The 10,033-nt window shown below is 42.9% G+C and overlaps 1 protein-coding gene across 1 annotated transcript in view; it reads right to left on the minus strand.

Annotated features, from left to right (window-relative positions):
- Positions 1-8,201, minus strand: part of CAVIN2 (caveolae associated protein 2) — a 28,466-nt gene extending 20,265 nt beyond the window's left edge. The window contains exon 1 of the mRNA XM_081323517.1: positions 6,991-8,201. Within this exon, the coding sequence (XP_081179643.1) occupies positions 6,991-7,485 (495 nt within the window). The 5' untranslated portion in view covers positions 7,486-8,201. The remainder of the gene's footprint in view (positions 1-6,990) is intronic.
- Between the last annotated feature and the right edge of the window lie 1,832 nt (positions 8,202-10,033).

Here is a 10,033-nt window from a genome sequence, read left to right on the forward strand (position 1 = left end):
ATCTGATGAAGTTATAATCTGCATGTTCAAGAAAGCAAGTCGGCCTAGGAACATCCTCTAAAAGCTGTGCATCCTAGAAGAAAATGTCATACGGATCCTGACATAGCTCTGAGCTAGAAAATGCGTATTCATGTGATTACATTCTAAATAAATAACACAAACTGTGTTGAGTGGCTGTTAATATGTGAGCACTGATGTAGAAACTGAACAACATCCACTAGGTAGAGGAAGAAGTGTTTTCAGCACAAACATGTCTTTCAGTGTTCATGCCATTGGTACAATTGGACCGATTGCGAGTTGCACGTGGAGTTTTATTTTATAGAAGCTTGGTAAAATTCTGATATATGATGGTGAAAATTGATTGTTTATGCATTTCCTTGCTGACTAATCACCAGCTGGACAGTGGGGATGTTTTATTTTTCAGAAAAAAAGTGAATCCAGTAGACTTCTTAAGTAATTGTGGGCAATGAAGTCACTCTCCCCATTTCCCGATATGTGGCCAAGAAATCACACAAAACGGCAACCAAAACAATTAGGGGGCTGGAGCAATTCTGTTAGGTGGTCCTGGGTTAACGGCCACTAGTTCAGTGGCTCTCAGAACTTGCAATGGTGCTGAATGATGTTACTTATGACCTTTCCCTGAAGTTCTGGTTGTTGCAATGCCCTGCGGTCATATAATCATTGTTTGAGAAGTTGAAATTTGTGGTCCTACGAGGTGCTGGCTTAACAATCTGCTGTGTTTTGCCTAATGACATTAATTTGGGACTGTTGGAACTGCTGTTGTTAAGCAGCATGGTCATGTGTCGTTGTACTTTATGGAACTTCTAGTCCCAATTATCATTGTTCAGCAAGGACTACCTATATGAGGACACATTACAGGATTTTCTACCTTTTGGTGGGGAGAATAAGGAAGGTCAGACAGATCTGCATAAAATTATACCTGGCATGAAAAAAGTATACATGGTCACCTTTCTTTCTCTTTGGCAGCATTAGTATTAGTATGGAATCTTCAATTTCAAGAACAGTCAGCTTGTCAATTCTGATTGCTGGGGAATTTGAGCAGGATGGTACTTTTGCATTAAGGACCTGTCTCTGGGATTCCTATGTATATCTAGTGGACTTTTTGTCAGAACAGAACATTGGACCTGATTATGCTTTAGTCCGGTGATTCTCAAAGTGTGATTTGGGGACCCGCTAGTAAATATCACAACATCAATCAAAGCTCTTTGAAGTCCTCAATATGTTTAAGAATGTAAAGATGTCCTGAGACAAAATGTTTGAGAACCACTGCTTTAGTTTGATCTGGAATGCTTCTTATCGTCTTACAAATTAATAGCTATTGGAAAGACCGTGGAGAAAATAAATAATTAGAGCAATTTTAAAGCACTATATAAATATAACAACAGACATTACAGGTGACTTCAAAACTACTACTGGAGATTAGCAATGTCGTAAAATCTTTTTTTTAAAATCAAGTTTGTCTCTTGGTGATTCCACGGACATGTCCATGAGGTGTTCTTGGTGATAATAAGGAAGTTTTTCATTATCTCCAGAGTTGAGCTTTCAACCAAGTACTATGTTGATCCTGCTTACTTTTGTGTCATCAACACATAATCTATACATCTATACATCAGTATAGATTCTCAGTGGCCATGTATTTTTTTTTCCATGTATGATCACCTCGCTTAGCTTTTTTTTTTTCCAAATCAGCCAAAGTTGGGAAGGCTACGTAATGTATGCAGTGATAAAAAATGTACACAGAAAAGTTAACATATTCTATTAGGTTGCAGCAGATAAACCTGGAGAATAAAATAATCTATTCTGTGATAGACAAGCTTATTCAACTCTTGTCCCCATGCTTGAGTTAGTTCTAGCCAGCTAGTTATTAAAATGATTATTATTTAACTTTATAAACTCATTCCTATGCTTGCTTTTTTCTCCTTTCTTTCCTTTTCTTTGGCTTTTTTAGAGTGGGATAAAAATACTTTGAATGACCAAATAAAGCATAGATACCACCATAAGAAATAGGAACTCAAGACATTGCTTAGTGATTCTGTAAAATGGGCATCTGACATATTCCACCGCACTATGGTTTCATCAGCAATAGTTCAATAGTTTGAGATGCTAGAGGGGATCAACACATAGACAATAATAGATTATTTTGGTGACTAATGAAACAACTGGCCCAAAATGGAGACATTAAAGGACTGCTGTCCTCTCTTTTGGCTCCTATACCTGATGTTCTTCAGATGCATTGAAAATACAACTCTCCATGTTTCTCCTGATCAATGAAGAACCGCAAGCTAGAAATTCTGGGAGCTGTAGTTTTAACACAAATGGTCGGAGGGTGCTAAATTGAATAAAAAAGTGTGGAGTCATTTGTGCTGTCTCAGCTTGGTTGTTTTCTTGCAGACATTTCATTACCCAACTAGGTAACATCTTCAGGGCTAGCTGGATAAAATTCTGTTTACATAATCTTATGACAAAAAGACACCCCCACAAACACATTCTTTGAAGGACTACTAACCGTGTCTATTTCAAAGATAATACTGTGTAGCTTTTCAAATTTATAATTCACTGAGATATACAGAGATCAGATAGTGGCTTATATTATGCTTTGGGACAACACTGCACTTCATCCATGAAAATGACCTGTGTGGTTTATTCTGTTTCTTAAACGTGCAATGCTGAATGTAATTCTAGAGAGAATCAACCAATCTCCAGTCACCAAAACATATGCATTCTTCTTTGGAAGTAACCCCATTGACATCAGATCAATACATTACAAGTACACTCTTGATTGTAGTTTCCCTCTGGTACTTTTCACTGCTAGGAGAATGTCAAGAATCCTAAGCATGCCCCTCCAACACACATGAGAGCAAGACACCCAGTTGTAATCTCTCTGGCAACCTGCTTGGTGCTGGATAATCAGAAAAGAAAGTGTGAGTCACCCTCCTTCTTGGGTTGAAATGAGAACTGGTGCCCAATGCATGAGCTGAAGGAAAGCTGCTTATCATTTAAGTACCATATAACTAGATTTGGAAATCACTACCCCCGCTTTTTCTGGAAAGATTTCACAGAAGAACAGCTGTAAAATGGCTTGTCTTCCCATTTTAATGACTTCAATTAATGAATTGCTTTGTTTCAAGCATTTGGCTACTTTCCAAACTATTAAAAAAGTTTCTTGCCTTGAAAATCCATAATCAAGCATTTGGACTGATTTACAATTTCCAGCATGACTTCTGACAGAAGGAACGACATGTATTGAACTTTCTATCCTATTCCAAAATAGGGCTGGGGCTTGAGGCTGGCATATGGATGCTTATTAAGTCTGTCCTCACTTCGGAAGGTATTGAGTAGAATTGCTTTGGATCCTGCACAAGCCCTATTGCTCTATTCATTCAACCAGCCCCACCTTTTCAGGCTTTCATGTGGCTCTGGGGGGAAAAAAAGTTGCAAGTATTTGAAGGACTCAAAATCAGCTGCATTTTTCAGGCTCCTGCAGAACCTGGAAGAATAGCAGTGGTACTGTTGTGCTCTGTGCATTCTTCTGTGAAGTACTCATCTGAATCATTTTCAAAGCATGCACCACCCTACAATTCATGTTCTTAAAGATCTCCAGGGTTGGAGCACCCACAACCTCTGGAGCAGGGGTAGCCTGGAGGCAAGTGGAAGTGATGGATGGACACTGGGATGACATGAGCCTTATTCCAGCTGTTCTGGCTGAGATCTCACCTGGCCAATCCCACCCCTGCAGCTGTTCTTCATACCACATTTGCTTGTCTCCTGACTACATGTTGTCTAACTTGCTTTATTAGACATGCTAGATGCTGGGAGATAGAGCCCTTGTCAGGAAAAGAGGCGTCTCTCATAGAGTTTGATTCCAATATATACAGTAGGTGAATTAGCATGGCTTTGTTTATGCCAACAAATCACCAAAAGAATTGAAACAAGTAGTGAGCACGGATCAGGAGATTGGTTGATGACTGGCAACTGAGGACCATGGGTGTCATAAGGCCTAACCACAACCCATCTGCTGCCCTCAAGTGCCACCCTATTACTTCGTTGGGACTGAAACATGCAATTGTCACATTAGCTGGCTTCTTTACATGGAATGGAAAAGAGAGATGGATCTAAATGTAGAGATGCTACACAGATCTCAATATCGTTCTGCCCAGAAGATTTCAATGTAAATACAATGTAGGTGTTCCTTAATTATCAATCAATTTGGGTTTTTTTTTATTTAAGGATGCTCTTGTCCAAAGATAAGTAACAGAGAGGGTAAAGGGAGAGGGGGAAAAGCTTTTGGAGCATTTTCATTCTCAAAGTTAAATAAAAGAGGCACCATCTGAAACCCATCAAAAGAGGGGTTAGATGAGGTCCCCAAGCTTCTTAAAAATGTTTCTCAGCCTGCTTTGGTCTCACCCACCATTATTATAATCCCTGTAATCTTCCTCCCTTACTTACATTGTTTTGGCCACCCTATGCAACCCCAATCAATACCTTAGGTCAGGGGTGTAAGACTGCCAGCCCATAGGCCGGTTGCATCATGTAGGGGCCATGCCCACCCCAGCTCTGGCAATGCAAAAAAAGTCACGATACACTGCGACACATCATGTGTCGTGGCAAGTTTGACACCCGTGCCTTAGGTCAATATTGTGAGATGCTGAAAATTATAAGTCAGGCGTACCTGAAAGCCCACTAGTTTCTCAATCCTGATTTGTTTACTGGATACCTAAATAGTAGCAATTTTCTTTGGCCTATGAAACTGGGTTTCCAAAGGCTACCTAAGGGAATAAGGCCCACTCAATATATATTTTGAACATGCAAAGGATCAAATATCCCTTTAAAAAATTCATCACGATAAGGATGACATTATAAGAAGAAAAGTAGCCTAAGGAGATTTTTTTTAAGAGGGCACACCAGTAATGCCTTTATTTACTGTTCAATTAATCAAACAATGTTGCTGACCACCTTCTTAACATATTTAGCAACATTAAATTGCAAACACATGTTCAAGATATTTTACTTTTGATACATATATGGTGGAGAGTTTGGGTTTCATCAACAGACATAAGACATTTTAGAAGAAAGAATAATGCATAAAAATACTATTGTAAAACATTTTTAAGGTAACAATTCAGAAGAACGAAGGAGTTAGAGTAATTTGTTCAGGACAGGACAGAAGTCAAACATTTCTCTCCTAAGGATAATTTTGTGCATGCCCTAAGCCCCAAATATGCAGGTTACTGTCAACAGTAAAATAAGGAGGCATGAAATTTAAACTCCAATCATGAGTTAAGGAAGGAAATCCTAAAAAATAAGGAAGAAAACACTGCCAATCTTTAAAACTGGGCCTTATTTTCCATGTGAAAAATGCAACCTAACGCAGCTTGAAAGCTTGGATTTGACTGCTGATCTTATTTCTAGAGTATGGAAGGTGGGGCAGGGCAAATACCTTTTAAGGAGTAAATCTATCTTTACTTTGTGTTACCCATATGATGAAAAGCTATACAGATTGCATTGCCGCACAGGGAAAATACAGGGAAAATACAAAGTGATTTTACTTTTACTAGAAAACAAATGCAGGGGCAAGTGATTCATTTACTTATGCAACTGAGAGGACACTAGTCAAATATCAATCCTCAGCAAAGTAACTTGGGACTAAACTCCAATGAGTACAGACAGATATACTTTGGCATCAATACAACAGGCAGCTGTTGCTGTTGTGGTCGATGCTGCTGGATGCGGAGAAAGGAATCATTTTGGAGAGAGAATCCAGCCGGAAGTATTTGCCAACAGCTAAGCTGGGTGTGGCTGCAGCTCTAGCAGTAACTAATAATATTTTCCAGAGCCTATAAAAGCAGCTTTTTACTTGATGGAATTTGGGAGCCCGATTTATGTTGATTCCTTTTTTTTCAGTTTAGGGATAATGAGTTTCAGCAAGCTTCAAGTTGCACCAATTTATTAGGTATTTTGGACATGATCTACCTGTAAGGGGAAACTAATACTTAAAACCTACCAAATACAAAGGAATTATGAATATGTGAAGTGGAGAAAGTGTGAGAGCTGATTGCAGTACAGGGAATCCTCCACTTACAACATTCATTTAGTGACCGTTCAAAGCTACAACATCACTGAAAAAAAAGTGACTTAAATGACCATTTTTCACACACCACTGCAGCATGCCATTGGTCACCTGATAAAAATTCAGACACTTTGGCAACTGACTCATATTTATGACAGGTGCAGGTTCCCGGAGTTATATAAATCACCTTTGGTAACGTCAACAGGAAAGCCAGATTCACTTAACAACGATGTTACTAACTTAAAAACTGTAGTGATCCACTTAACGACAGTGGTAAGAAAGGTTGCAAAATGGGGCAAAATTCTCTTAACCAGTGTGTTTCACCTACCAAGATAAATTTTGGGCTCAACTGTGCTCGTATGTCGCGGTTTATAGTCCACTTCAAAGAGAAGAGGGTATCCGACCGTCCCCACTTTGCCCGAGCAGTGGGCTAATGCCTCCTTAAGTAACAACAGCTGCCTGCAATTAGTGCAGGTTCGCATCCCACCAGGCTCAAGGTTGACTCAGCCTTCCATCCTTCCCAGGTAGGTAAAATGAGGACCCAGATTGTTGGGGGCAATTAAGCTGACTTTGTAATAATGCCGCTTGGGGGGGGGGCGAAGGCCCTAATAAGCAGGCATATATGTAGAATGAAGGCTATTGCTAAGCACATTGGTTTGTGCTTAAATTGTAAGCCGCCCTGAGTCTTCGGAGAAGGGCGGGATATAAATGGGATTAAAATAAAAAAATAAAATAAAAAAACTTCAAGGAGAAGAGGGTATCCGACCGTCCCCACTTTGCGCCGCGGGTTTAATTCCCACGACTTTTTATTTTTGCAAAAGCTCAAACGGGGGAAGGAGAATTTCTTTGGGCCCCTCCTCAGACCTTACACCCCCCCTCCCTCGCTCCTGGCGCATACCGACCTGGAAGATGAGCACCTTGAAGTGGTTGCGGCGCAAGAGCTGCGCGTGGTTGTGCTCCAAGCGCTTCACCTGGGCGCACTGGCGGTCCATGCGGTCGCGGACTTCGCGCGTGTTGGCGCTGACCTTGCGCGACTTCTCCAGCAGCTTGGCCACCGTGTTGCTGGTGGAGGTGTGGTTCTTGCAGAGCTTGCTCAGGTCGCTCTGGATGCCCTTCACCGAACCCTCCAGCTCGATCTGCCGCTGCTCCATCTTCTGCTGCTTCTCCTGCACCGAGTCCAGCATGTTCACCAGCTTGTCCAGGAGAGTCAGCACCGTGATGGCGTTGACTTGCGAGCTGTCCCGAATCGCCTCGCCCGGCCCGGGCGGCAGCAAGCTGGGGCTACGGCTGCCCGAGGGCACCGGGCTGGGATCGCTGGCATCCAGAGGCCCGTCGGAGTTGGGAGAAACACACGCGCTGCTGCTCTTCTCCGCTTGCGCTCCGTCCTCCCCCTCCATCGCGGCGAGGCTAGAGACGTGTGGCCCGCTGCGATCGGCTCCCTCTCTCGGCTGGCTTCTCGAGGGCGGCAGGAAGGCAAATCTGCCCCAGCACCGAGCACCTCAAGAGGCTTCTTTGCAGCAGCCGAAAACTTAAGCAAAGCTCGGCTCAGTCCCGCCCTGTCCGATCCCCAGATTCTGAAACCAGGAAGGGGTTCAAAGCCCAGAGTCCGTTGCCTGCAGGTTTAAATTTTTCCCCACCTCCGTCCTTCCCTTCGCTTCTTCCCTCCTCGCCCTCTTTTCTTTACGGGCGGAATGTCATATTTCCCTCATGAGTTCACTGGCAAAGGCGGGGGCAAAAAAAAAAAAGAAGAAGAAGAAAGAATGAAAAAGGGAAAAAAAAATAAAAAAAACCACAACCCCACAGGCCTGGCTTTGCGCCGCAGCCCGCCATTGGTTACGGCCGGCGTGTGTAAACTTTTCGGGCGGGCTGCTCTGCGGCGGAGACAGCGCGAGGAATCCCCTCCCAATGTTCCCTTCCTGTTTTGTGTCTCTGTGTGTTTGTGTGTGTGTGTGTGTGTTTTTTAAACGACTTTATGGAAAGAATTGTTTGCGTTTGCCCTTCCTCTGGCAGAAAGCAAGGAAATGGCAGAGGGAAAGTACAACCCGGGAACATATTATTTATGTGGGGTGACGAGGAGGGACTTATTTTGAATGGGGAACCTGACTTATTCCTGATCCTGTTAAAACTGCCCCTTTGCCTAAGGCAGGGGTAGGCAACCTCGGCTCTTTTATGACTCATGGACTTCAACTCCCAGAATTCCTGAGCCAGCTATGCTGGCTCAGGAATTCTGGGAGTTGAAGTCCATGAGTCATAAAAGAGCCGAGGTTGCCTACCCCTGGCCTAAGGAGTGCGGGGAGGCAGGAGGGTGAGTAGTAATCGTCAACGTGGGCAATCGTCTTCCTGCTCAGGTTGATTACATTTTGAAAGTACATGAAGAAAACAAACCAAACCTTGGGGAAATATCAAAGCCTTAGGGAAATATAAAAAGCCCGGCTTTCAATTTACTCAAATGCACCCAAGTGGACTAAAAGCGGTAGTTAAGGAAATCATCCTAAACGTAAATGGACTGAGGCCTGCTTTTGCATCTCGCTAATCCAAGCATCCTATTAGAAGTCTCCACCATACTTAATCAGGAGTGTTGCCTTTGTTAAGAGGCAGGCAATTTCTATGTTTAAATGTGATTGGGATTCAGTGAAGTTTGAGAATCCTGAAGAATTCAAGGAGTCGGTGGGATTTGTGTTTAAAGTTGATCTGGATTGAAACAGTCCAGAGGGCATGCAATAAAGAGATAATGTATATTTTTAATCCACTGCCACAATTTTAATGGTTATCTAGATTTTGTAGTTCACACAATTTTTTTTATAATTTTATTTATATACCGCCCTTCTCCCGAAGGACTCAATTTAACCTATTGAAGGGCTCACAAGCGGGCACTCACTAAATAGAGTAGAATTGTGTCTGCTATGTTCTCTTATTTCAGGGCTTTTCAACTTTTTCACCCATTGTACCACTTTTAGGATATGGCAACATCCGAGTACCACCAGTTGCCTAGCAAGGTGTCAAAAACGTGATGACCAAAAAAAGGGGAAAAAGTAAAAAAGTGATGAAGTACAGGTAGTCCTCAACTTACAACAGTTTGCTTAGTGGCTGTATGAAGTTACAATGGCACTTAAAAAAGTGCCCCCCAACCTACAGCCGAGCAAGACACCTGCCTGCCCGCCTGGCAGCACTCTTCTTCCTGTCCGAGGTTTTCATTGTTGTGAGCATTTCTGTTGAGGATTGACAGTGGGGGTGGGGTTGGTGGGTGTTTGGTTTTTATTCCCCCCCACTCTGCTGGGTGGTTGCAGCAGGTTTTGGTCACTTCACATGACCCTGGGACACTGACCGTCATAAATATGAATCAGTTGCCAAGCATCTGAATGTAAATCACAAGACCCTGGAGATGCTGCAACATTCCAGCTGATCGGCGCTTCTTCTGGGCTCAGCAGGAGCGCCAGGATCAGCGCCGAGCTCCAGCTGGAGCCTGGCGCTGATCCTGGCGCTTCCGCTAAGCCCTGACAGCCCTGCAGCTCCAGCCATCTCTTGCTCAGGTTTTTGCGGTGCTGCCACCGGTTCAGCTCATTCCCCTCCCCTGCTACCACTTTTCTAGGATGGTCACGTCCCACCTGCTATGTGCCAATGTACCACAGGTGGTACCCGTACCACTAGTTGAAAAGCCCTGCTCTATTTCATCTGGTACAATAAATCCCTGGTACACACTGTGATGTCTACCTGATCAATTGAATGAAAGTAGACTGTTGCACCTTGAATTATCCCTATTCCAAATGTCTGCACATTCATGTTTTGAAATAAATGTTGGCAAATTGGAAAGGAAAGGGCTGTTAGAATTAACTGAGACTTGAGTTCTTGTAAAGGAATACAATAACTGACAAGTTGTCAATGGAAGTAGAAACCGAAAGGAATGTATTGCAGCATCTCCGGGATTCCTACGAAAGCTTACCTTTC

Source organism: Vipera berus, assembly GCF_964194415.1.
Source record: "Vipera berus genome assembly, chromosome: 1".
NCBI classification, from domain to species: domain Eukaryota; kingdom Metazoa; phylum Chordata; class Lepidosauria; order Squamata; family Viperidae; genus Vipera; species Vipera berus.